General features: G+C 39.2%; 1 protein-coding gene across 12 annotated transcripts in view; it reads right to left on the reverse strand.

Moving 5' to 3' along the window:
• Window positions 1-14,161, reverse strand: part of nav1b (neuron navigator 1b) — a 72,891-nt gene that overhangs the window by 31,118 nt on the left and 27,612 nt on the right. For all 12 annotated transcript variants that reach the window (XM_044213472.1, XM_044213494.1, XM_044213488.1 and 9 more), the window contains 2 exons: window positions 11,363-11,465; window positions 9,306-9,665 (listed from right to left, as the gene is read on the reverse strand). In XM_044213472.1, the coding sequence (XP_044069407.1) occupies window positions 9,306-9,665; window positions 11,363-11,465 (463 nt within the window). The remainder of the gene's footprint in view (window positions 1-9,305; window positions 9,666-11,362; window positions 11,466-14,161) is intronic.

The following is a 14,161-nucleotide window of genomic DNA, read 5'->3' on the forward strand; positions in this document are numbered from 1 at the left end:
CTGTCTGCCTCTGGTGCAGTAAACTGTGCTGCAATATATGAGTCTAAACATTTTAAAAAGATATTGGAGGGAGTAAAGGACAGACACATGAACTTGACGTGAGAGACATCTCAAGTTCTCTAAAGGCCTTTCTTGATATATTTAAAATATTTAGTGCACATTGGAAGCTACTGTACTTGGTAGTAAATTAAATTACAGTTGAACAAGCATTCTCATTTTTCTTCAATGAGCAATGAGCCAAGGTGAAAAAACTTTAAAACTGTCAAATGTATGATGCATGATCAAAAGTATGTGGACATAGTGAACATAATGACATCCATGTTTGATTGTTGTAAATCTCATTCAAAACCATAAATATTTTATATGAAGCTATATAACAGTTTCCACTCTTCTGTTAAGGCTTTCCACAAGATTTTGGAACTTTACTTACTTTAAAAGATTATAAAAATACTACAGTAAACCTGGAGGAATTTGAACTGTGTTGCTGTTATACAGCCTGTTTCCATGTGGTGTCATGACATTAGATTTCCAGCAGGAGGCACAATTAGTTGAAGCTGTGCCTCCTATGGCTGTAGTTTAGTGTACATGCTCTATGACTATGTATCACAGAAGACACAACTTGGCATTTAGAAAACTTCACTGGATTTTGAACCCTTTGATGCAGAGAAAGAGCTGGCATTCCTCTACTCTGTGCATTCAATCCAATGGTACAATGTGAAAAATTACTTCAGAAAGACAGCATCACAGGAAAACACTGTGTTCAGTGATTTATGTCTGTTTAAATATCATTCATTCAAAAGGACTACAGATGAAAAAGCTAGCGGAGCTTTGCTTCAGCACATCTCTGATCTTCCCAGTGCCTAATTGTGATCCGTATTGAGCTTGACCATAGCTAGGCAAACAGGATTGGGCTGTCTTCATCACAGAGCAGTGGTATATCAGTGTAGTAAATGGGTCTGAGATGCATCAGTGACTGTGTCTGGGACTGTAGCCGGCCGCCTCATCTCTGCAGAGCCCCAGAAAATGGACTCGTCGTTTGATTATCAGACTGGAAAATGAATGTACAGTCTCCATCAACCTCAGACAGGAAACTTCCTCCCACAGATGTAGCCACAATACAACTGATGCACACTTCATCCTGAGACCCACAGTCTCATGCGGTGCCACATTTACAGCCTGATAGTCTGGAATACTCTGCTGTTTGGGTATTATGATGTTTTATTGTTTCATGATGTTGTCCTTGTGCTCTGTCTCTCAGCTGCACTAAGACAAATTCATATCAACTTGATTGATATGGCACTTAAATAGTGAACTTGAACTGACTCTGCATGCTGTCTGAGTAATGCAGATTCAGTATCAACACAGAGTTGAAGCAGAGCCAAATCAGTATATTATGAACTAATCTGAACCAACCAGACTTCATTAGCCATGCTTAAAGCAGATAATCTGACATTTTTATACCAACCTAAAAACAAACAAATTGATAAACGGGGAATGATGGATTAACAGGTACCCTGTGATTCACATTTAAAAAAATACTGTGATCCAAAACAGTATCACAGTATTATGCACTAGTGGAATCCAAACTGCACACCCAGACGACCACACGCAGACATGATATAGGGATGATTCATACTCCCTGGTGTGCTGCTGTAATGTTCCATTATACACGTGGCTGAAGATGCTGGTGAAGGTGGAGACGTGTTTGGTGTTGGGGGGGCCTTCAAGATCCAGTATTTTACTGACCCATGTTGGGGAATAAGAGCTACATATTGACCCCAGATGTGTTTGAGCTGCTGACTGCGGGATCCTGCGTGTACTGTATGTCTGGGTAACAGTAACACATAACCACACCATAACACACAACAGAGGTGGGTGCTTTTTATTGTTTACTCTTCCTTAATCCATCCAAACCATTGTGAAACAGATGCAAAGTCAAAGCATTTTAAAGTGATTAGTAAAAGACTGTATGTATGACTGTATGTATGACTTTAAGACGGTGTAGTCCCTCATTCGTCCAGGAGTGTTCTAACGTAGAAAAGGTTTCAGTCGTAGTCATCTGGACACTGTTTTCAGAATCAAGACGTTTGGCTCCCATCCGGAAGTCATTCTCTTCCGGATGGGAGCCAAACGTCTTGATTCTGAAAACAGTGTCCAGATGACTACGACTGAAACCTTTTCTATGTATGACTTTAACTTGAATGCACACTAACCCATGGGGACTTGTGTCACTGTGGGGACAATATTTGAGGTCCCCATGGGTAGAGACTGCTTTTTGAAGGTTAAGACTTGGTTTTAGGGTACAGGTTTCAATTGGGTTATGGTTGGTTAAGGCTTAAGGTTAGGCATTTAGTTGTGATGGTTAAGGTTAGGGTAAGGGGCTAGGGAAAGCATTATGTCAATGACTGTCCCCCACGGGGATAGTGAAACAAACCGTGTGTGTGTGTGTGTGTGTGTAGTATGTAGTAAGAAAACATCCCTTCTCACTGAGCCATAGCCCATAAAGGACTGACCCCAAGCGGTGGCCTCACTAAACTGTAATCCCAGCAGTGCCTGCAGAGAACCAGAGCAGAGAAGCCAAAGCCCAATTTTGTGCAGATGGGTTTAAGTGGGTCAGAAAACGTGTGAGGCTTCAATAGTTATGGGAAGCACTCAGAGACTATAGAAAGGTCCACCCCGGCCAGGAAAGGGAAATTGAATGCAGACTGCCGGGGGCACAGATCCAGGATCAGATGACTGCAGCAAACCCTTTGTGCATTACAAAATGTGTCGATACATAGTTTCCATGAGTGAGGAGGTAAAGTATGCCAATATTTTAGAAAAGTATAAACACTCACTTTCATACTGTACACGCCAAGCTTTGAGCAGATCCACTCACTAGCATGGGCAAAGCTTTATTATGGTTACCATGGAAATGACATTGCCAGAGGAGCAAACTAAGCCAAGGGCTTATCTACAATATACAGTAATGTAGGCAAAAATAGCAATGAAATGCATTCACTGCTTGTGAGGGTCAAGAATATTCATTTTGTCTGTAACATGCATTGGAAACTTTCCCTATTAAAATGAATTAAATATGTTTGTTCTTTTTGGGTCAATCTTCCAGTCCAGATTTCTGGAAAAATGAATGAAATAATTTTCCACGACCAGTGCTACTGTAAATCCTGGAAATACAAGGACACAAATGGAAATACAAACAATAACAATAGCTTTGTAGGCAGACAGCTCTCACCCACAACGCCAATTAAAAAACAATCCAATTAAGAGGTAAGCATGCCATCTTCACACCAGCCTCTCTCTCTCTCTGTCTGTCTCTCATTTCCTCTGTTTGTGTTTCTCTCTATCCATCTCACACACAAACCAGCGGCCAATGCACACGCACATCCTCCACACATACATTTGTTAGGCAGCTATCACACTGACACACAAGGCAGCCCATCAGTGGGTCAGTGGAAGACGGTTGCCATGGCAGCACATCCCGAGCCATGTTGCTGCATGATCAGAGGTGTGATGCTGCTGAACCAGCCTCTTTTCTCTGCTCTGCATTGCTGCCTGTATACTGCTACATAGAAACACAAAATGGTACAGTCCAGATCCCCAGATGTCCACATACTCGCCCCAAACCCTCTGTTGCCTTGTAGAGTACAGGACAAGCAATTTTATTTCACCTGCACCATGTCTTTTTCCACAATATGTAATCTACATGCATCAACTATGATGAAACTGGGACTTGCTCTGTGTCATGTATGAAGCTATGAACAGCACATGGTGCCATCATGAAATCTAATAAATGTACCAGATGATTAACAGATCTAATAAAATAAAAATCTAATTAATCTGTACTGTAAAAGAGATGTGTCTCCAAAAATATACTATATCATATCTATACTACATTCTAAATTAAAACTAAAAAATTTCACATCATGTAACAGGGTAGAGCGGAAGTTAAATGTATACTTCCCTGTCTATTTTTGAAATTCCTGTTATCTACAGTTCTTTTGCACAGTTTGAGCAGACATGATGTATTATTAGGAGGTGGATTTTTTTTATTAACAATAGATCAAATGACTGTGTGTAGGTAATGTCAAATGGGTTGCTCAAAGTGAGAAACTCACCGAGAATTATCACCAGACTCTGCACTTTCCCTCAGCTCTACAGAGCGTTTTAGGGTCTTTCAGGTAGTTTTGTTATTACAACCCAGAACTTTACTGTTTTGGTTCAGCAGCTGTTTTCAGCGAAAAAGCCCTGATGAACCATGTATACTACCTGCCCAGCACCAAACAGCAGACAGACAAAGTTGCTAGCTGGTGAACAGCAGCGGAGCATTAACAGATAACCGAGCTGGATATAATATAATATAATATAATATAATATAATATAATATAATATAATATAATATAATATAATATAATATAATATAATATAATATATAATTAGTTAATGCAGGTTTAAGCCTACGGCTATCTGCTTAGGTGTAACAGCAGTAGGAGGTGTAAGCTTGGCTACTGCACAAACCATGACATGCTGTGGCAAGAGGAATGAAACAACCACACAGTTTTATAAATCTAGGGATTTAGAAGTGAATTAAAAAAATAATATTGGCCAAACCTAATTACCAACCATTTAGGGTTTGTGAAATACTGACATGTGGTGGATTATTCTGTTCAACTATTACAGGTACAGTATCACAAGTCTTAATGTTCTAGTAATTCAGGTTTTAAGAGAGGGTGTTGAAAGAAACAAAAACATCTTGTAGAACAAAAGCTAGCCCAAAAGTGAGGTGGTACTTCAGCTTCCTATGAAGCACTGCAGTCATCAATAGCTCTTTATTGCAGCTAAGTGCCTTTCGCTGCTTCTCTCCTCAGTCAGCCAAAGAGTTTGCAGCCAAACCAAATGCTAAAAGATGTTTGCCTTTTTTTCGTTGAGATCTTCCAATTTAAGGTTTTCAAACGGTTAATCTGCCAAGTTAATACGTAAATCTGTCAAATACAATAATCATGTTTAGGCAGATGGGCCCCCTGTGAAATTCACATGTTCTGTTACAAACATTAGGCTTGCATTCATCCCATCAACTAAATGACATTATGGAAAAAACAAGTAATTTTCCCGGTGAACATCTGCATTAAACATGAAAAGCTAACCTGTGCTTACATACACTAGAGCTAATTGCCTGCAAGACATCAACCATAATTGACTGAACACCACTAAAATGACACTGAATGCTGAATAGTAGTCATAATTTATATACCAGATATGGAAAAACCAACCATACACCAGCAATATAATGTGATTACTGCTCTACTCGTAAACCAGCGTTTTAAATATGGCTTGCAATGGGATGATATCATAGGAGTGATGGTTAAACTTTGCCAGTATGGTGTGAAGAATGAAACCACAGGAAACAGTTATGATTATTGACGTGGTCAAAGCTAAATAAGAAGCCATCTCAACACTCATGAAACATAAAACACAGTCACTCACTCAGTCTCATAACATTTCAAAAACAGACGCAGTGTCTAGTGAGGGGAAGATGGGAAATTATGTATAATTCTAATATTACACTGTACATATGGCAATTTCAGTTGTAACCAAAAGTAAACCATGCTCTGTATTTCAACATCTGAGTTGAGAACAGTTTGAAGACGTGTACTGAATGACCAGAAAAATAGCAACTGACCTATAATGACAAATACTTCCTTTGTGTAGAGAGGCAGCGATTTAATATTTGAGACTGTACTTTGTAGTGTTGTTGTACTGGATTGCATATTATTGTCAATGAGGTGGACCAATAATTAGAAACACCTTTCAATATAATGTGCCACCACAAAGAAAACCCTCAAAATCTACCAGAATTAACACCCAAACAGCTAAAGTAGTAGTAAAAAAAACAAAAATAAAATTTTTTAAAAGGTACTTTATTCAATATTTTTTTGCATTAACATTGAATCAAACTGCTGTTTGCAATGTGAAAGGGGTTGCTTGTAGTAACAAAGTGAGAGTAACAAAGAGTTTTTGAGCCTCTTTCTACAGGAGTCGCTCTAATCAACACGATTCCTAGCCAGCCGTTTTCAGCAAACATGCTCTTATAAACTATTGCCTACCTTGCAACAAAACTGCAGAAAGTTAACAACGTTAGTGACTAGTTGGTGAAGAAAGCTGAATATCTAGCAAGCTAAAGACCTAAACATTTTTCTCAAGAGTTGGTGAAGAGCAAACCAGAGCTAAAACAAGAGCAAATATTGGTCTTATATTCATCAAGTGACCAGAAACACAAGCCATGATGAATATTTATGGTGTGGCTGTGTCTGCTGAATGTGAAAGTAGGTAATTGTTTGCTTACAACTGAGCCAGTGATATCGTAGTGGTTGTGTATTTGTAAGCTCATTTTGTTGTTTGTCTGACTCAAAGTGGTCAAAATGGATTAATGTTGTTCCATGTCTGCTTGATGTGTAAATGGGCAAATATCCACTTACATTTGAACGACTTTGTTAGGCCATGTCAGCTTGTTTCTAAGTTCTTCTGTTTTCTAGTGGTGAAAAATTGATAATGCAGGTTTAAGTAAGGTTATATTTATTGTAGGTCTGTAAGCTATATTGTGGGATGACATACAGTAATACTTAAAATGATAGAAACTGGTAACAGATGAATGGTTCCCGTTTCCCAGGAACAAACAAGAAAGCTATATATATGATTAATAAAACAGGATTCTTAAATACTTTTTTTCCTTTAACAGATTATCATTAAACTGTGTGTTGCTGTAGAGAAGTGACTATACCTCTGATGGAATGATGGAGCTCATCAGGAGATTGGGATGTATGTGGTATCAGATTATTGATGAGGCAGACACACAGCCTCACAGCAACAGTGATTTCTGTTAGTGTGTGCACATTTAGCCTTACATAGCCAGTACTGTCTGGGTTAATCAATATCCTTTAGACATCGAGCAATGTGCTGTAGTTCCATCCGCTGATAAACAACATGCATTTTGTCATATAATTTCACTAGTGGATATTTGTCTTTTTTTGTTTTAAGCATCATACATTGGTTTTATACATTATACTAGCATTATATATTGAAAACTAACAGTAATATTGATTGGCAAGAAGTCTAACTCTACCATTCAGATATAGTTAATTATATTACGGCTAATTTCAGATCAATGAAATCTATGGAAATGTAAAACTGGGGCTTTAGTGAAAGAAATTGCACCTCGCCATACAGTCGATTACCAGCTGGTTTCCATGGTTACGCAGGAGGTGCCTGATCTATTTTAAGAGATGGTAGCTAATGGCTCCCCATGAGCTGAACTGTGAGTGTGTGACAAGGGATGTACAGTAGATATGCAAATGTATCACAGAATTTGCAAGAAGATACTATAAGAAGTAAATTAGAGCATGTGCTGCTGCGCCTGCTTCAAAAACTGGATTAGTTAGTTATCTACACCAAAGGTTGTTGGTATATTTATGAGGCCAAAATGGATTAATGTTGAACAGCAGCACCAGCTTTCCAGTATTCCTGCAGGAGAATCAAGGAAACTTTCCACTTAACCAATGCAAACACAAACCAGCAAAGCATACAAATCAGAGGGGCTTCCACAGTGTTGTATTTTCCAAGTATAAGCATGTAACCTAATCAAGGTCAAAGAGAAAATAGCACCCAGTATTTCCATATCTTGGTGCATTTTGGCAGCCACAATTGCCTATTATTACTCTGATAACACATTGGAAAAGACATAACATGTATGTATTCAAACACACCCATAATCTTCTTGGTGTAAATCGTAATAATCTACTGTAGGGACCGGTTGTAGACACCAGGATGTCTCACAGTCACCTTGAAAGCATGTTTAGGGAATGTTGACATTGGTGGCCTAACACTGAGCATGATGAGGCATTTTCTAAAAATGGTTACATAAAATGATTAGCATCTTTGGTGCCAGTGGTGTTGCAAAGCAGAGGCGAGTCCCCACGCTAACCTCTCACATAAATTTGAACCACCACAGTAGAGCAGGGGAAATTTAAATGGATTTTGAGTGCATGGATATTACTGTGAGGAATATGAAATAATCCCTGTTTAATCCCAACCTTGTCAGGGCTCTGCGGTCTGATCTTTTTCACCTCCTTCTGAACAAAATGCCAAACCTTTACACATGGAGCTAGTTGTACATTTTTATTTAATACAATGCTTCTTTGAAAAAGAAAACTCATTCTTAGCATCAGTCTTATCATGCTCTGATTCACCTCAGCTCCAAATTTTACAGAATTTAAATTGACCCATTTCCATTTCACGCTTTTACTTCTTTGCTCTAATTTTTACTCATCTAAAAATGTGTCCAATTTATTTTCTTCTCCTTACTCCACTCTGTAGAAAGAACGTGACCTGGCTAACAGGGTCTAGCGAGCTCTCCAGAGGCTGAGTTTAAATCCCACTGCATGTGCAACAGCGATAAAGCTGCTAAACCACATTTGAGAACTGTCCTGGATTCTTTCTCTCCCTCTCTGACTCTCACTGTCAGCTTTCAGCTTGGGAGACGGAATTAGATAAAGACACACAAGAGCAAGAAAGAGAAGAAGCAAGAGAAGCAGAAGAAAAAGGAGGAGAGGGAGAAGAAGAAGAAGAAAAAGATGTAGCCTTCCTGTTAAAAAAGTAAAGTATTGTCACATGTGTAATCTTAACTATTTGTTGCTTCTGTACCTGTTAACATAATCTTCACAACATTCACAAGCTGTACAGTTTATACCAGTCAGAGGCGAGAAGACATTTATTGTAACTGAGAGGACACCTGATGAATTTTCAAATTCTCTCATCAGTGAAAAACCGAAAGCATTCTCTCACCGTCAGCAAAAGCAGCCTCTGATCGTGTCAGGGGCACTTTGAGAAATCCTTAAAGAGGAAGACAAAACTGTATCAGCAGAGACTGCTGATGAAAGCTATAATGAGCCTGCCAAGTGCAAAACATCAGATACCAAGACAAAGCAGAAGGCCATGATGTCGGCATTAAAGATTTCCTTCATGAAAGTTTTCTGCACCACTGTTGAATGTTAAAATGCAATTATTCTTATCCTATAATTTCATTTAAATACTGAAATGAAGCAACAACCAGCAATTACAGCAGGATACCAATCAGCTTATTGCTTACTGTGAGTATAATGCAATTTGACAACAACAACTAACTGACCTTTTCAAAGTCACAAGGTGGAGGCCTAAAGGACAAACCAGCATGCAGCCAACTGCAGTCATTAATTGGTTTGTGTTGTCATGGTAACAAGAGGTTCAAACCCATTCTTATGTTCAGATACTCTTACCCATTCGCCAGGTTGTCGTCGTCATCATCTGGCAGGCTCTTTCCTAGAAGGTCACTGTCACTCAGGTAACCAGACTTGAGGTCAGTGTCATCGATGTCCAACCCTTCGATGAGCTCAATGCGAGACGTGCTGCTGAGGCGGCTGGAGCAGCGAGCTGGCATCGTATGTGCCGTGTACTGGGAGCCAGTCTTACTCCCCTGGTATCCTCCACCAGTGGAGGACGGGGCGTCGCCGGCTTGAAGACGAGGGCTGGACTGGCCATGGCGCCAGGAGAGAGGTGATGAGCGGTTGGACAGACTAGATATGCTGCGAGCGTTGGTCTCATCACTGTCATAGCCCACATTACTGCTGTCCACACAGCTAGAGAGACACATGAGGGAAGGGCCAGCATGTGTTACATTTATATACTTGAGGCATTTAGCTGACAGTCTTGTCTAGAACAACACACAGAATCAGTATATCAACAACAGTGCAAAGGATGATACCAGAGAACACAGAAAAAACATGTTTCTTTCTCTGTCAGAAGTCCTTCAAAAGAAACCCACAGTGGCATTGAGTTGCTGTTGACCCAGATACAGCAGTTGTGGCCTCTCAGAACCCAAAGACAAAGAGAGGGATGACCTGATATTTCTGTGTTAGTATAGGATACAGTATCTCTCTGTCTCTCCGAGCAATACATATACATACACCAAGGACTCTGCTTTGCATGACCAGACCAAAAAAAATGCTATAGTAAACACAGTCCACTTCTTTCCATTATTCTGTGTAGATTATATCAAAGTTTTCCTATTCACTCCTGTAAGTGGGTCAGGGTTAGAAATGTCTCCAAATAGCTGTGAACGTCTTGTCTGCGTCTGCCGATTACATAACTACATCTACCAACTTACCCAAATAAATATTGCAAGGGCTCAGACCGTGGGAGTATTTTTATCCATTGTTGATGGTTAATTCATCAATATGGAGGCTAACTGGTGCCACTCCAGTACGGAAACTGAGTGAATGAGTGATATAGTAGTTTGTCTAAAAGACACCTGAATAATTGCCAAAATTGATCAAATAATATCTATCAAGATAACTACTATACATCTGAGAATTACAAGATGTCTTCTCAAGGATCCATTAACAAGGTCTGGCCAATGTCAAGTATACAATCGCAAGATTTCACAGATAAGCTAATGGATGGAGTTGAATGAGGGATGACAAGCACACATTGTTACTGATAACATATACATTAATTTGAAGAGTGCCTGTTTGGTCAGTCATTGATGTCTAACTTATTTAATGCATCACTTGGGCTGATTGCAGCCTGAGAAAACGGTTCAATCAAATAAATGGCTTCATATTATACATTTTGATGATGTAATTCTCTATAAAACAATCAAAACATGCATCTTGTTTCATAGAGGCTGTATAGGAATTACTGCTGGATTTTTTAGGCTGATACCAATATTGATATAAAAAGAGTAAAAAAATCTGACATTGATATCTCAGAAGATGTTCTGTTGTTTGTGTTAAAATAAAAATACTAACTAATGCAGGTTTAAAGAGATAGGAATACCTATCAAGGAGAATGGTATTCCTGCTTACATTCATTATACACAGGATATTACATCCCAACTTTAATATCCAAATGACCTGTCCTCCACCAGTGTCTCGTTGTGTTGTGGTTGTTGCAACAAATTAATGCCTGGGCCTCTTGCCTATGAGAGCCAAACAGAGAGATTCCTAGAATGAAGTCATGCCCATGAAACAGAGACGGGCTATTTAAGTAAGATGGAAGCCAGATGTGAACCAGGTGGCAACTCTCCAAGCGGCCACAGCACAACTGTTTACATATGATTGTGTTATGTATCGATCCAACAAGCTATCCGTTGGTTGTTCACATGAGATTGTGTTTCTTTTCAGTTTGAACCCAAGGTGGAATTTGACTTAGGGTTGTATGATTTCATGAACAAAACTTACATGGTCTTCGGTTTATATGTGATATTTGCCAGTGGCGTATCGGACACCATTATGAAACAATACAAAATTCAAAAATGCAGATATAGTGTACTTACCTATGACTAAGCTGGGAGCCCCGCAGACTCGACATTGTATCCTCCAAATTCTGGCGGAGGTCAAGGACATTCTGCACGGTCCGCTTCCTCTGGGATTCAGGGTCTGTGGGTCAGTCATGCAGAACAAGAGGTTATAAAACATTTAGAATGTCAAAATAAAACTCAAATGCAAGCTGCTGTTTTACTGTGGTCTTTGCTTGTGTTTTAAGATAATTCATGCATGTACACACACACACACACACACACACACACACACACACACACACACACACGCCTCCACATGCATGCATTCTCGATTGCATTATTTGTGTCTGGACTGATGTGACAGGTGTCTTCTTGTAAGCACACAGCGTATGTTCACATCATTAGGCAGCCACATTTCACTCCATGGGTTCCCTCACCATGGTAACCTCCGCTCTGCCCCTCTTCTGCACTGACATGGTACATCCTGAAAATGAAATACTGAAAGGTCGCCTGTAACTTAGTTTGCCCACCAGGGGGATGTATTCTGACATTCATATCACACCAGGATCTCTTTCAAGGCGCTGAGTTTTTTCTTCCCAGAGCTTCTGTTTTTTGTTTTATTGAGCATTATCTCAGAGTCATTCAGTTGAAGTTGTAAGGCCAACAATAAGATGAACTGCAGCCAGAAGGATTTCACTGCAGGTCAGCTTATTTGGACAAAGCTGGGTGCAATGTACAGTGTGCAGTCAGCGAGTCATGACCATGTCAAATCAGTATTACAGTACAATGGGTGTGTTGTTGTGATAGCTGTATGAGAGAAATGTTCATGTCTCAAAAACACAACGAGATGGGGTTTTCCCGCCACAGTGTGGAGGCAAAAACCCCTTGGGGAGAAAGAAATTAACATTCAATGCATTAACTAGAATAGCTGGAGGAGCAGCGAGGATGTCAGGGGAACACACGTCAAATAATGTGCTGCTCTCATAAGGGGATGTTGAACAAATTCAGCAGGGTGTAAAGAGGGTGTGAATTCTAAGCATTAATATTAAACACAAACATTTAGATACAGTTCAAAACACATTTGCTAACGTCCTATTTGTAAAACCAGCACTGACAATATATAGTCCAAATCTGCAATGAAACTGAGGACTTGTTCATTATAGAACTTTTTATACATTAGCTGGTTTCAGTAGCAGGTTTCAATGGCATAGACCCCAAATACATAAAATGTATGGGCTCAGTGAAAAACCAATAAATAGTCTTCTGGAAACATGTGTACCTCAGTAGAATACAATATAGGTGTGTATTGTATATGTACAATATTGACAAACACTGTAATTTATGATTTATGACTGTGTGAGCTGGAAAGAATGAGATTGAGTTCATTTTAAGTATTATGTTGATGGAAACTTGTCTGGGCTTAGGTATAATTAGCTTTTTTGAGTAGGGATTCTATAATGCTACATTATAAACCCTGAGAAAAGTCTGCTAAAACTTAAGAATATAAATCTTATCATCTGTGGAATTCAATGGCTGTCTCCAAATTCACTCTCTTGCTCACTCATTCACTATTTACCGTACAATAGAGACAAAAAATTTAACTCTATAGTGAGCAGTAAAGTGAAATTTTGGACACAAAATATTCAAATGTACGGTAATTATGAGATTGTTAGCAGAACGTACACATGTCATGTCACCGTGAAAACAGTGCACTATTTAGTAAATAGGGAGTGATTTCGGACTTAGCCAATAGCATTTGGCTGAGATTCCATGACGAGCGTCATCCAACAATGCTGTAGTTGCTACTATCCTAATTTGTTATGCAATATTGGATATTTTGGCAGGAAAACAAATGAAATATTTGTGTGTTAACATTTTAATGATACTTTCAGTATTAACATTTTTACGACTTGCCACATACGTTAACTAACAATATTTCCTTATTATGTTAAGAGAAAGCGTGCATGCACACACACACACACACACACACACACACACACACACACAGACACACAAAATAGAAACTAATTTTTCGGTCACATCACATCCACAAACCCCACTAACCACATTGTAATTCTGGGATATTGCTAACTTACTGTGATGAATTCCTGGGAATATACTCATTCCTGGATACAGAACAGATGTGATTCACATGTGTGCTCTGACTATATACTGTATGCATTATGCACTGTGTTCCTATGCTGTTACTGACAGTCCTCTGGCACCCTGCATTGCAGTGATGTCTACAATACACAGAATATTGAAGCAGATGTGAATCGGGAAAGACCTATGAATGATGCAACACAGGAAGTCGACAGTGCAAAGGCAAGTAAGGCAAAATTTATTCTAAAATAGTGTTAAAAGGCCCTAAGTTATTAAACTTGCTAACACTGCTAAATCAACATTAAAAAGGTCCTACATGTTGCACCAATTAATTAGTAGAGACATTAGTATAATTTCCATTCAAATTTCCATAAACAAAACTAGATGATCAGTGAGATGACTGACTCTGTATTTATCCACCTCTACAGTTCATTTCAGAGCCTGTTTCATTGGATCAGATTTCACAGGAAATCAGAGGCACTTGACAGAAAAGAAGAGATGTTGCTTTATGGCACAAAACCACAAGATGTTTCTTTTCTTCTACCTCAAATGGACCTAGAGTTTTTACAGTGAGTGTATACTGATGGGAAAATAACTTGAGCGCTCACAGTGATGTCAGAAAGAGGGAGAAGTGGCCACTTTTTTGAACGCCACATTGCTCATAGTGAATGGCTCTCACTCAGTAGTTAGTTTTCAAATGACAGCTTTCATGGGATTCTTAGGCCACAAATC

Source organism: Siniperca chuatsi, linkage group LG2 (genome assembly GCF_020085105.1).
Source record: "Siniperca chuatsi isolate FFG_IHB_CAS linkage group LG2, ASM2008510v1, whole genome shotgun sequence".
Lineage (NCBI taxonomy): Eukaryota > Metazoa > Chordata > Actinopteri > Centrarchiformes > Sinipercidae > Siniperca > Siniperca chuatsi.